At 39.7% G+C, this 14,946-nt stretch overlaps 1 protein-coding gene across 1 annotated transcript in view; it reads right to left on the reverse strand.

Moving 5' to 3' along the window:
* The window catches only part of FAM13A (family with sequence similarity 13 member A), a 329,846-nt gene that overhangs the window by 182,700 nt on the left and 132,200 nt on the right, over positions 1-14,946 (reverse strand). The window contains exon 5 of the mRNA XM_040967337.1: positions 14,308-14,458. Within this exon, the coding sequence (XP_040823271.1) occupies positions 14,308-14,458 (151 nt within the window). The remainder of the gene's footprint in view (positions 1-14,307; positions 14,459-14,946) is intronic.

The raw sequence follows: 14,946 nt of genomic DNA on the forward strand, positions 1-14,946 counted from the left end.
ATACAATGAAGTTGCAACAAGGCATAAGAGGCTCAGGGTCTTTCTGTCCTCTTCAAAACACTCCACCCTCCTGGGTAGACTTAGGATTTATAAGGACACACTGTCAATATCTTTATTTCCCATCCTGTAACCACTCCATGATCATGTTTTCTCTACTCTAGTCACTCACTTCATAAACACAATCTAAACCTTATCAGAAGTCTCTAACAACCAGCCAACACAAACCCCCCACTGCCTCCCTCCTCAGAGTACCTCATCTCCTAGCCTACTGGCTCATCCACTCTTAGCTCCCACTTCTTCAGTCTACCTGAGGGTTCTGTTCTTGCTTACACTTTCCATTCTTAGCTCCTTTCACCACCTTAACTACCAGTGTCCCCTGGTCCAAGCACCACTAGTTCTTACCTGGACTGTTGTGATGGACCCCCAACATGTGAGTCCCTCTCAGCAGCTCTGCTGCCAGAGTAATCTTTTGAATGTGTGTTTTAGATCCAGACTCTCCTCTATGCCACACCGTCTGATGGCTTCACTCAGAGTCACAGTCCTTACAATGATCTGGTCCCCTGCATCCTCTGTGACCTCGTTTCCCTTTATGTTCACCCCACTCACTGCAATCCAGCCACACTGGCCTCCAACCATGTCTTCATGCTGTGTCCCTTCACTTCCTCCAAATTTCTAGTGTTTCCTTGTCAATGACTCACTTTGACTACGCTATTCAAATCATCAAACACTACTCTCCTGTATGACCCGTTTACTATTCAAGAGCCCTTCCCTGCTTCACATAAAATATCATCACCTGACATGATCCATATTTTCTCAAGTATTTATTATATGTTGATTGCATTCCCATTAGAATACAATCATCATAAGGACAGAGATTTTTGTATATTGTCCGCTATTATATTCCCTGACATTAGAAGAAAGTTTGGCTCACACAATAACAGCCAATAACCCCTTGGATTTAATGAACCCAGCTTAGAGTCCATGGTCCAATATTTTTTATACTAGTTTTTGTAGAATTTTATATATAAATATCTTGATGGTTAATTCTTGAAGGGACAAGAGAGGTGAGTTTTCATTAAAGTCTGGATTTAGATCATCCTCTAAGAGAAAAAGTCTAAAATTATTCTGCATTTAGAGAAATAAAACTATAGTTGTTAGATGCCTACTTGAAAGACATGCTTCTCCTAACCTAGATAAACAGAAACACAGCTTTGATGCACTGATCTGTCAAAATGAAAGTGTAATCTAGAAGCCAGGGCTGTGAAACAGCAGGTTAAGCTGTGACTTGTGCCACCTACATCTCATACCAAAGGCAGGTTGAAGTCAGCTGCTCTGTTTCTAATTCATCTTACTGCTAATGTGCTTGGGGTGGCAACGGCTGATGGACAATGTGTGTTGGCTTCTGACACACATGTGGGAGATGAGGGTGGAGGTTACAGTTCCTGGATTTGATCTGGCCTAGCTCCAGCTGTTATGGTCATTTGGAAGACAAGTAAGCATATGGAAAGTGTTCTGTCTGTCTCTCTATTTCACTCTCACTCTCTACCTCTTTCTAATACTATGCCTACAAGTAAATAAACCTTAAAAAATGTTACTTATACTCCTTGCTTGAACCCTACAAAAACAAAAGTTAATAAATTCTATCTTATCTGAAGCAAGGAATGCTTACAACTGTACACCACTGCCCGTGAAAACTATTTACCACATTCAACAATGTGGACCAGAGTGGCATGCCAACACATATATTCTCAGACTGTTGGCTAACCACTGATTTCTCCAAATGTCACAACACTAAGAGGTTTGCCCAAAACTTCTTTTAGTTTGAGTTACTAGCCTTAATACATTAGACCCAAACATGGTGCAATCTGGAAAATGCTGTTGAGACCTAAGTTCACTCCTGAAGAAGGGCAAGTGGAGGTAGGAGAGGAGTCACATGGATCCACATGCCTGTTCTGTCATATTGGTAAGGAAGCTTGTCCTTAAGTGAGCCTGGTGAATGTGTTGCAGGACTTCTGGTGTTGATGTGGTAGGAGGAGCCTGCAGCTCCAAGCGCCCAGGTCTGTCTCAGACCTCAGTGTCACAGTTCTCATGGCCGGTTTTGTCAAGTGCTATAGACTTCTGAGTCACAGCCTGCTGGTTTTCCTGCAGGCTTCTGTTGCCTTCAGGGTTACCCTGTCTCTTCTTTATCTACTTCTTGGTCTTGTAACCAGGGAAGAATGGAATACAAGGGCAAGCAGGAAGTGGTGTCCTGCACCTAGTAATTGACTGCAAAAGGGATGCTTGCTCCAAACTGCATGGCTCAGATATTCATGATTCTAAAGCAGAAAATTTTCCTTGACTGGTTTAGATTTATGCTAATTAGGTATTCTAGGTACACCAATCAGGGCAGTGACACTGGAGCATCCTGCTTTGCATAGAAGTTTGTACAGTGGTCCATTAGATCATTTTGGCAGGGTTGATATCTGGAAATTACACAGTATGTTTCTCTTGACTCTCCCTCCCTAAAGGTTCCTGGAGAGTTATGGCTTTTTCTTTCTTGTTTTTTTCCTTTCCTTTCCAGGGGCTGGTGGAGTGACTAGATACACTGGAAGCCATCATCAATTTTGTAGCTGTTGATCAGAATTAGCAACACAGAAATAGACAAAGACTGTCCTGTTCATCAGCTTAGTTAAAAAAAAAGAGGTAAACTAGGAGTCACATCAAAGGAAAACATAAAAACCCAACTTACCCAAATCCCCAAAAAGTGAAGTCCAGTTTTAGCTAAACCCATTTTGTTCTTAAAGCCTTTAATGGTCCCCCCATTTACACAGTTCTAACTTCAGAGCTAACCCCTATTCTATTTTCTGTTTGTCTTTTGTGCTAAGAATATTTTTTTGTTTTTGCGGTAAGAATATTTAACATGTTAAATTTGTAAGTGTACAACACAGTATTGTTAGCTAACGGCACAACAGTATTGAGAAAATCTTTACAACTCATTTACATCTTGCCTAAGTTTACACTTCGTCATCAAATGGCAACTTTCCCTTCCCCTCCACCAAGCCTCATGGCAATCACCATTCTTATCTCTGCTTCTATTAGCTCAATTATGTCAGAGACCTCATATAAATGGAATCATACAGTATCTGTCCTTTGTGAAGGACTTACTCCACTTAGTATAATGTCCTCAAGATTTACCCATGTTTTCAAATGCTAAAGAATTCCCTTTTTGAAGGATAAACAATATTCCATCTCTTATATTCACACACACACACACACACACACACGTTCTTTATCTGTTACAAGTCAATGATCATTCAGGTTGTTTTCAAATCTTGGCTATCTTGAACAATACTGTAATAAACATGGGAATGCAAGTATCCCTTTGAGTTCCTCATTTGAATTTTTTGGACAGATATTCAGAAGTAGTGCTGCTGAATCACATGGCATTCGTGATTTTAATTTTCTGAGGAACTCCACGTTGTTTTACATGACATCAACAGTGCACAAGTTTCCTTTTTCTCATCCTAACTCATGCTTATTCTCTTTTGCGTTTTTGGAACATAACCATTCTAGTCGGTACAAGGTAAACATCTCACTGTAGTTTTTATTTGAATTTTCCTAATGATTAGTACTCTACACTAGAAAAATTCGTACTTGGTCCTTCATTGCTGCTTTCTACACTGCAACTCAGAAAGGTCTGGTTATCATTACATAAACATTATTCTCTTTAGGTTTCATCCTTCAGCCTGGATGTACCCCATCCTTCATCCTTCAGTACCCCATCCATCTTCCACTCCTTTGAATTTTATGAAATCCTTGTCATTTTTCAGAGAGCCAATTAAATAACCCATTCTTCTTCCACTTAAACAAGCTGGTTGCTTTTGTTTTATTACCTTCAGTAGCCCTTTGTAATTTAAAACATACATTTATGTACATATGTATGTATGAATACATTTGAGAGGGAGGGGGATAGCTCTAGCTCTCATTACTAATTCACTTTCCAAATTCCTACAATGGCCAAAGCTGGGAAGTCAGAAGCTAGGAACTCAATCCAGGTCTCCCAGCGGGTAGCATAGACCCCATCCACCTGAGCCATCACCAACTGTCTAGTAGGACATACTACAATAGGATACTGGAATTGGAAGTGGACCTGGGATTTAAATTCAGGCAACCTAAAATGGGAAGCAGGTTTCCCAAACATTATTTTAACTGCTACAACAAAAGCACACCTCTATGCAATTTTTAATAGCAATGGAAATGTTAGACTTGTGTTAACTTGTGCATAAGCAGAATAAGAGGTAGTCGAATATACATTGAATTCAGAAAATTTGGCTTCAAATACTCATCCCATCACTCAATAACTGAATGGGCACTCATCCTGTATCCTCTGAAATCCTGGTATTCTCTCTTTTAAATACAAGTCATGATAATTTATGTAAATATTTTAAGAACTAAGTATTTCAATAGCAGGCATTTAGCTTAGTGTTTAAGATGCTCGTGTCCTACAAGAAAGCACTTGGATTTGTTTTCAGGCTCCAGTGCCTGACTCCAATCTCCTGATAAACCAGACTCAGAAGCAATAGTGATGGCTTAGGTGACTGGGTCCCTGCCATCGGTGTGGGAGACCTGGAATGAATTCTGGGCTCTTAGCATGAGCCAAGTGCAACCCTGGCCATGCTAGACATTGGGAATAAACCAGCCACTGGAGCTTTCTCCATCTCTTTATCTGTTTACTTGGTAAAATAAACAAAAAGAGTATTTCAAAACAATCAAACTGAAATTTGGAAGTCCATTTAAGAATATGGAACTTTAATTCATTTTTCAAAAGCAAATCTGAATACATTCCCACCAAAATCACACCCTTCTGTACACAAAGGGTGCAGATTCTTGCACTTCCAAATACAAAAGGTCACTCAATTTTATCACACCGAGAAAACAAGAATGTTGAATAGCAAAAGATGTCTAGTAGCAATAACTCTTCAGTCATGAGCAATATTCTGAAGGGAAATTTAACTTTTCCGTTGTTTTTTTCTTCTTTGATCAAACCTTATTCCATTTAAATCGTGTGATCTTAATGATTGCTTTAGTTTATAGCTAAACGCTTTGGAAACTTGCTGTCATTATCTCAATTGTACCCCCCAAAATGGCAATGATTTGTATATTTTTTCCTCTTTACAGTTGAAAAAGACAGGGCCAAAGGAGATTCAGTGGTTTGTCCTGTTACAAAGACTATAAGGTTTACTCATTATGACTCCAGAACTCTGTGCTCTAAGCTTATTAATTTATTCACTAAAGTATCTCCTTGATCATATTTTTAAAAAAATGACCAATGGCTTCAAGCCTGCTCTTCATTCAAAAGAAAAAAAAATACTGCAGTTTTCCATATACTTAAATTACTGTGAAAATACTTACACAAGAATTAATTTCAGCTCCACAATAGATATTTTTCTCCCACTGCAGATAATAGGAACGAGGAACAGAAATATAATTCATGCTCATAATAACCCTGCAGAGTAGCTAGGTCAAAAATATGGGCTGTGTTACCCCAGTATTACTGTTGTTTTCAACTGTTGAAATATCTACAATCTTCCTTAAAATATAGGAGTCCTTCAAACCAACAGGATCTGGGCTGAGATGAGGCAAGACATGCCAGACTGCGTTGCAGCATCCACCAGCACATGTAAGACCCAGAGCAGGGTATGAGGGACATGGCGAGCCAGGTGGGGGATGGGGGAAGGGAGGACTCCCCTGTCCTGGGCCACTGCCCCTCCAGGTGAACCTAAGAGCTGGGACCGGGAACAAACCAGGCTGCACAGGGCTGCAAAACCCATTGGCCTGCATGTTAACTGGGTTGTTGAGCGAGCCAGGCAGGGCTAAGCAACCATATCTGCTGCTGCATGCATGAGCAAGCGGTAAGTGTGGGATGGTCAGGCTCTGTCACAGCACTGGCTAGCAGGTGTTGGGACTGGGGTAATTCCTACCAGGTTAGACCACAGAATCACCTGTTAAATGCAAGATCCAGGCTTGGGAGTAGGCCATGGATGGATATTATGGGCACCCCTCTAAGGGACTGCAGCTTCCACTGGTGAACATGAGAACCAGGGCTGGGGGTAGACCTGGCTAGTCAGGCGGTGGCACCCACTGGCATCAGTATGGGCTGTATAGTTGTGTTGGTCTGGTTGAACTATGCTCCAAAACCCATCGACGTATGTGAGAGCTGAATGGGATGTGAGACAGACTGTGCCAGTTTACTAAATACACTGGCATGCACAGGAACTGGGCTGGGGATGGACCTAGTAGTAGTTATTGAGGGTTGCTCTGACTAGGCTGCAGTTCCTGCTGGTGTGCGTGAGGGCCAAGTGTGTGGTGGGCAGAGTTGGGCTGGGCCACAGCATCTATTGATTTACATATGACATGGAGCTGGGGACAGAACTTACTGGGCAACTACAACCACCAGTGTATATGTAGTTTGATGTAGGTGACAGAATGAGTTGGACCCTGCATTAGCTGGCACACATAGGAGTCCCTAAAGAAACCTCACCAGAGGAGACCCCAGACCTGACTCGTATCTGACAATCAGGATCACAATCTCAGTTCATTGAGATCTGTGGAGGATGTCAGAATAAGTTGGATGGTTCCCTGGCCAAGTTTTGACAGTGAGTATCCAGGCATATCAAGACTCTATGCCAGTCAATGGACCTTGGAAGAATTTCATCATCTTTAGAGCGACAAAATCAATAGCATTTCGCTGCTAGCCACTGGAGCAGTACCCCAAGAACATGTTCCACATTGGCCCTGGGATGATATCAGGTGACCATCCTCCCACTTCCGGATACTGATGCGGCTGGGCTGCTGGAAGCGGCCTTCTCCCCTTCCTGCCCACTTTCTCCAGATATAGGAAGAAAAAAGGATATTGGAGGCAGTTGTCTCATCCACTTTCCCCAATTCCTTGACCCTTGGTCCACATGGGCATGTATGCTTCTTAACTATGTAAAAATCATCAAAAATAAAATAAATTATCAGAAAAAATAAGGAGCCTTTAAAGTATGTCAAAATCTTTCATGATGCTATTTTACTTAACAAATTTGAAAACATGATTTTTTTCTAAATTTTATAGAATGTAAATACAGTTAAATGTCCCAGTCAAAAGATATAGTTTGATCAAGTGATTTTAAAAGAAATGTATGTTGCTTACTAGAAACACACTTTGGGCCTGACACTGTTGTGTTGGCACCAGTTCAAGTTATGGCTATTCCACTGCTGATCCAACTCCTTGTGAACATGCCTGTGAAAGCAGTACAGGATGGTACAAATATTTGGGCTGCTGCCACTCACTTAGGAGATGCAGAAAAAGCTCCTGGTTCCTGCCTTTAGCCTGGCCCAGCCCTGTTGAGCTGTAAGTGAACTAATGGATAAAAGAACTTTCTCCTCCTCTCTGTATATAGCTTATCCTTTTAAACAAACAAACAAAATTCTTTTGCTTAAAAAAAGAGAAAAGAAACCCACTTCATAGGTAGAGACATATAAATTGAAAGTGAAGGGTGTAAAAGGATATACCTGCAAACAAAAAAAGCCAGTCAGAGCAGCTACACTCCTATCAGATAAAGGTGCTGTTCAATCAAGTCTTTAAAAGACACAAGGACATTTTATGACAACACTGATTCAGAGAGATTTAAAGCAATCATAAATATCTATGCACCCAACATAAGGCCACCAAGATGTACAAAGGGAATAATAGATCTAAAAGGAAAGACAGATATCAGTATGATAATAGTGGAGAAGAGTAACATTCCATTATCATCAGCAGACAGATCATTCAGCTAGAAAATGAGCAAAGATACAAGAGGATGGGACTATGGCATGGAAGAAATGGCACTATCACACACACACACACACACACACACTCACCCAGAAGTTGTAGAATAAAAATTTTCTCATTAGCACAAGGAATTTTTCTAGGGTAGCATATATAACAGGTCACAAATCAAGACTCAATATATTTTTAAAAGCTAAAACCATACCATATTTCTTCTCAGAACACAAAATAAAACAAGAAATCAACAAGAATAATAGAAACTTAATAATCACACTGAAACTGATTAACATGAAAGACTAATAGGTCACTGAAGAAATTTAGATGTATATTAAAAATTCTCTTGAAATCAACGAAAATGAAAATGCTTTCTGTTAAAACTGTAAAATATAGAGAAATAAATATTGAGAGAAAGTTCTTAGGTATATACATTTTAAAAATAGATTTCAAGTAGACAATATTACAATGCATCTCTAGGACTTAGAAAAGGAAACGCAAACTACACCAAATTAATAGGATGCATGAAATAATAATAATCAAAGTAGAGATATTGAAACTAAAAAAAAAAAGGCAAAAGATTAACAAACTAAAAAGTTCAGGTTTTTTTTTTAAAGATAAGCAAAATAGACAAATCTCTAGCCAGAATAAAAAATAAGGCAAGAGAAAATTCAAACAAACAAATGAGAGAGCAAAACAGAAGTTAACAACTGTGACCACAGAAATACAAAGGATCGGGCCGGTGGTGTGGCCTAGTGGCTAAAGTCCTCGCCTTAAACGTGCCAGGATCCCATAAGGAAGCTGGTTCTAATCCCGGCAGCTCTACTCCCCATCCAGCTCCCTGCTTGTGGCCTGGGAAAGCAGTCGAGGATGGCCCAAAGCCTTGGGACCCTGCACCCCGGTGTGGGAGACCCGGAAGAGGTTCCTGGTTCCCGGCTTCAGATCGGTGCAGTAGCGGCCGTTGCGGCCGCTTGGGGAGTGAATTATCGGATGAAAGATCTCCCTCTCTGTCTCTCCTCCTCTCTATATATCTGACTTTATAATAAAAATAAATAAATCTTTTTAAAAAAAGAAATATAAAGGATCATGAAAAAAATGATGAAAACCTGGAATAAATGGGCAAATTCCAGGATTTACATAATCTATCAATATTCAATCAAGAAGGTACAGCAACTACAGAGTCATTCCCAGTAATAAAACTAATACAGCACTAATAAAAAGTCTCCTAACAAAGCAAAGGTTAGGATCGGATAGCTTTAAAACTGAACTCTATAAAACAGTTAAGGAGGAGCTAACTCTAAATCTTTTAAACCACTCCAAAATATCAAAACAGATGGAACTCTGCCAAACACTTTTTTTTTATGAGGCCAGCATTATCACTGTATCATTGTATCATATACCAATACCAAAGACACAGCAGGGAAATGAAACTACAGTCTAACATCCTTGATAAACACAGATGCAAAAAGTCTCAACAAAATACCAGCAAACTGAATCTGACATTGCAATAAAATGAACATTCAGTATGATCAAATGGGGTTTAGTCCAGAAAAGAGTAGCTCAACATTTGCAAATCAATAAACATCATACATCAGATCAAGAGAATGAAGATGTAGATTCTCTCACATGAGGCAGAGAAAGCATTTGGTAAGATTTAACATCCTTTCATAACAAAAACTCTCAACAAACGAGGTTTACAAAGAGCGCAGCTCAAAACTCTGAAGGCTACATATGACACAGAGCCCATATCATAACATATGGGATTACAGCATGCCTCCTTAGATCTGAAACAAGAGATTTAAGAGATCCTTAAGACAATAAAAACAAAAACAAAAAACAAGCTTTAGTGAATGTCCTAGCCAGTCCGGGCTGCCAAAGCAAAGTATGAGAGTAGATGCCTTATAAACTACAGAAACTTCCAGGAGATTGGAAGTCACAGCTCGGTATGCCACTATGATTCTGTGTAGGCCCTCTGTGTACATCATTCCAGGGTAGAAAGACAATAAATTACTTCATAAGCACATTAATCCAATTCATGAGTACTACATCATTACAATCTAGTTACCCCACCCAAATACCTACCTGCAAATACCACTACGTTGAAATTAGACCGCAACATAACAGAGATTTGTATCAATGGAGCAATTGTGCAAGTGGATGAGCATTTATGAAGCTCCACAATATAAGGTGAGAATTAGACCTTCCAGGGCAAGGAAAGATGCTGAGACAATTCATGGGAGGTGTAGTAACTGCCAAGCAGCTGGACATTATCAGTATGTATCGGAAAGAGCTCTAGATGCAAGACCTAAGAATGAATAGCAATATTTGTTCTGACTGAGCTATGACTTGGCTAGGAATTGAGTGTCTCCCAAGGGGTCATACATTTTCGCCAATCACATCACCCCATTATTTCATACTGTGCTAGCAGGTAACTAAAACCCAGGGACTGCTTTCAATTTAACCATTTTTTAAAACTTATTTTTTTGAGAGAGAAACAAATGAGAGCGAGAAGGCTCCCATCTGCTGGCTTACTTTCTAAATACCTGCAGTAGCTATGGAAAACCTAGGTGGTCATGTGGGTAACAGGAATCCAATTATGTGAGCCAACACTGCTGCCTGCCAGGGGCTGTTTTAGGTGGAAGCTGCAATCAGGGGTTGAAGCCAGGGATTGGACCCAGGTACTCCAACAACATGGCGCATAGGCATCCTACCTATAAATTACTGCAAACATCAAAATCAGTGACAGTTAAATGGAGAGTCCAGAGTAAATTATTTTGTAAAATTAAATGTAGGACTTTTCAATTACATTGATTGTATCAGATGTGACCAATTTAGTGCAACCAACAGGATATTCTGCTAAAAGTAATTTATATTAAAGTATATGTACTTCTCTCAAGCAACCAGAAGTAGTGGGGGATGTGTTTGCAACATGATGACCTGAGGGACCCAGACTTTCACTTTCTGAATGGGAGACAACTTCAGTGCATTACTGATACATTTTTTAAAAAGATTTATTTTACTTCTATTGTAAAGGCAGATTTACAGAGAAAGAGAGACAGAGTCAGAAAGATCTCCATCTGCAGGTTCACTCCCCAAATGGCCACAATGACCAGAGCTGAGCTGATCCAAAATCAGGAGCCAGGAGCTTCTTTTGGGTCTCCAATGTGAGTTCAGGGTCCCAAGGCTTTGGGCCATCCTCTACTTCTTGCCCAGGCCATAATTAGGGAGCTGGACGGGAAGTAAAGCAGCAAAGACATGAACAGGTGCCCATACAGGATCCTGGTGCTTGCAGGTTATGGATGAACCAATTCAGCCATTGTACCAGGCCTCAGGGATCAAGCATTCTGTATTTCCAAGAAAACATCTACAAGTAAGATGTAAAGACTGGGGATCCTTTTTTTTTTTTTAAAGATTTATTTTTATTGGAAAGTCAGATATACAGAGAGGAAAGACAGGAAGATCTTCTACCCAATGATTCACTCCACAAGTGGCCACAATGGTCGGAGCTCAGCCAATCCAAAGCCAGGAGCCAAGAGCCACTTCTGGGTCTCCCACGCTGGTGTAGAGTCGTAAGGCTTTGCATTGTCTTCGACTGCTTTCCCAGCTACAAACAGAGAGTTGGATGGGAAGTGGGCCGCCAGGACACAAATGCACCCACATGGGATACCAGCATATGCAAGGTGAGGACTTTAGCTGCTAGGCTACTGCGCTGGGCCCAAGACTGGGGTCTTGATTCAGATGCTACCTTTTTCTCTTCTAAGGTGGAATTTCATTAATTTACATAAAACAGAATGTGTAGGTCATAAGTAGATGATAGATGTGTTTTAATAACTGTGTACACAGGTCTAACACATTTCCTATTAAGGTACAGATTTTTTTATTACCTCATAGTTTTCTGGCACCTTCCTCATCAGTCACTCTATACATTTCCATACCCCACCTGGAGGTAGCCACAGCTCTGATTTCTTAAACCAATCATTCCTGCAGGCAGGATGAAAATTCTTCCTGGAAGCCCTTAGCACACTTTCTATCTCTTTGTTATTAAATGTGTCACACCTGACCTTTAAATCCATCACTAATGAAAGAGGATGATATTACAGACCATTGATTCATTTCACAATTGGCTGCAATGCTCGGAGCTGAGCAGATCCAAAGCCAGGAGCTAGGAGCCAAGAGCCCGGAACTTCTAGGTCTTCCATGCAGGGTCCCAAGACTTTGGGCCATCCTCAACCGCTTTTTCAGCCACAAACTGGGAGCTGGAAGGGAAGTGGAGTAGCTGGGAAACGAACTGGCAGCTATATAGGATCTCAGTGCATGCAAGGCAAGGACTTCAGCCACTAGGCCACCACCACCCTGGACCTTCTTCCAGTTGTTAAAGTGGATCTTGGCTAACTGAAACGTTGTATAACTGTGCACTCTTGGGTCTTTGTCACTTGCCTTGTGCCCATTTTCTGTGTCCCCATCCATGTAAAAGCTGAGCTCACGTGAATGAATGACCAAAGTCAACACATCACATTTTCTGAATGGTTTTCCCTTTTTTCTTTTCTCTTATGTTTATGATTTTACAGTGAACTTTTTCATGCTTTTGAAATGTAGCTTCTTTTTGGTTTCTAATATTTCTATTATGTTTTGAATTTAAAAAATGTCTTGCTTTCTTGAGGCCAACATCATAGTACAAGTTAAGCTCCTGCCTGGGCCTGCTCTACTTCCAACCCAACTTGCTGCTAATGCACCAGGGAAAAAGCATCCCAAGATGTGCTACCACCCGCACTATAGACTCTGATGGAGTCCCAGGCTCCTGGCTTTGGCTGGGGTCAGTCATGGCAGTCATTTGGAGATTGAACCAGTGTGTATATCTGCCTCTCTACCCATATAATTCTGCCTTTCAAATGCATTAAATAAACATTCAAAATTTTTTCTTTCTAAGCACTGTTCAGGTTTCCTTATTGGATGGTGCTAATATAATCTCCTACTGTCATGAACTTGAAACTATCACTGGCACATTCTTGTAGAATGACCTCTGTACTTTCCCTATTGTTTATAATGAAGTGCAGAAGCATAGAGAATTGCATTTCCATGTTCCACTCTCTGCCTTTTCAGAGAGAAGACTAAGAACAAAATGGGTTTAAACAGAATGAGGCTTTTAGAATACAGACACAGAGCCCTGCACAATAGCTCAATGGCTAAATCCTTGCAATGTATGTTCCAGGATCCCATATGGATGCTAGTTTGTGCCTCAGCTGCTCTTTCAATCCAGCTTTCTACTTATGGGCACCAGAGATGCAAACTTAGAGGAAATATATCCTATTTAAAAATTGCATTGATTTTTTTGTAGCAACACTGAAGTAGGTTTTTCTTCTTATTATTTGCATTTTAAACAATAACACTTTTTTTTCAATCACTATCTTACTCTCAATTTTAGTTATATCTGAGAGTCTCCACTCGCCTCTACTATTTTATCTGAACTTTGTTCTCCTAGATCTCAAATTTCCTTTTCAGGTCTCCTCTGGATTGGCATGGTCCCTTCAGTTCTCAGGAAATTCACACTGTCCCTCATAGAAAGACTGCTGTATCAACAATATAAATGCTAGTTTATAAAAAAAAAAACCTGGAATGTTTTATTATCCTATTTTGGTGAGATGCTATCTGACACCATTATCTTTCATTCCTCCACAATCATGGGTCCATGGAAATCATGGAAGAACAAATGAAAACACTTTCACATAGCTAACTCAAGTGTCTCTGGCTTCATCCTTCATTGCCATATGAATCAACAACTGAACAGTGTGGTCTGTGAATCTGATAAGTCACGGGAAACTTTCAGAGGAAGCTTCTCACATCAGCTCCATTATGATTTATTGCAATATGCCTTTCTTCTTTTCCAACATCTGGAGGATGTTTATCCTCTGACTTTTAATTATGTGTCTACAGAGACCAACATGTGTTTACCTAATGTGCAAAGGATATGCCATGAATTATCAATATATAAAATTATGTATATAGTGTTGCTAAGGAATCTTTTGAGCATCTTTAAGATGACAGTTACTATGGCCTAATATAAGAAACTCAGAATCTGTGGCTGAACTTCCAAGTGTACCCTCCAGGCATCTCCAATCCTGTCAGAAGCTGGCTCTCCTAAGTGTGACCCAGACAGGGACTCCTATTGTAATATTAAACTGCTATAAAAAGGTGGGGCACTCCACTGAGCAGAGCACAGCCCTCAAATACTTTCAGATTATAAAAAATATAATGTAAAATAGTTATATTGGAAAATGGTTTATATTAAAAATGGTTTTATAGCGACATGGAAAAACAAAAACACGGTTCTTTACAACCTAGAAGATATTCAACTTAATAAACCTTTGAGAGAGGAAACAATTCCAGAAGAATTGACACAAACAGGAATAATAATCTGGAAGTTATATCCACATGGATGTTTTTGGACAAAAACTGATCTAAGTAGAATCTTCCAATTAAACCTACAGCGATACTGAAAATTAAATCTCCAAATAACTTACTTTAACAACGATAAGCTTTGTCAGGTTTTCATACTTCCAATCTTGGTCTGTACAATCCACTTCAAACAGGGCACTATAATTTTCCAGGATTTTAGCCAGTATCTTATTGCAGAGGTCCTGTTCTTTCATGCCTTCAAGTCCAGGTGACACACTAAAAGAAAGAAGAAAATCAGATGAATTATGTAGTTAAAAAAAAAATCAGTCTGACTCACTTGTATTTTGACATTTCTCTGAATGATTAATCTTCTTATGAGGACACATGGGATTTTCAACAAACTCTATGACGATATACATGATGTTCTTTGGATTCAACTAATGAGTTCCTAATATGTTCACACTGAATAAGAAAATTACAGGTTATTCAGAAAGAAGTTGCATTGACAGTGATGTTAGTAATGCTTTTAATTTTAAAGATTGTCACATGCCACATTTATGTAAAAGTAGAAAAGAATGAGTGTGATAACAGAAACTCATATGCACAAATAATACCAGCACAGGAACTAAAGATTTCTTAGATAACACAAGAACAAAACATATCTTAAAGGAAAAAGATGAACACCTCTTAGAAAAATACTGTCAATTGTTGAAGCCAAGTGATAAGAACATGGAAGACAACACTATTGTCTATTCTTTAGGATG

Source organism: Ochotona curzoniae, unplaced genomic scaffold, assembly GCF_017591425.1.
Source record: "Ochotona curzoniae isolate NIBS_2020 unplaced genomic scaffold, NIBS_Ocur_1.0 scaffold_4506, whole genome shotgun sequence".
Taxonomy (NCBI): domain Eukaryota; kingdom Metazoa; phylum Chordata; class Mammalia; order Lagomorpha; family Ochotonidae; genus Ochotona; species Ochotona curzoniae.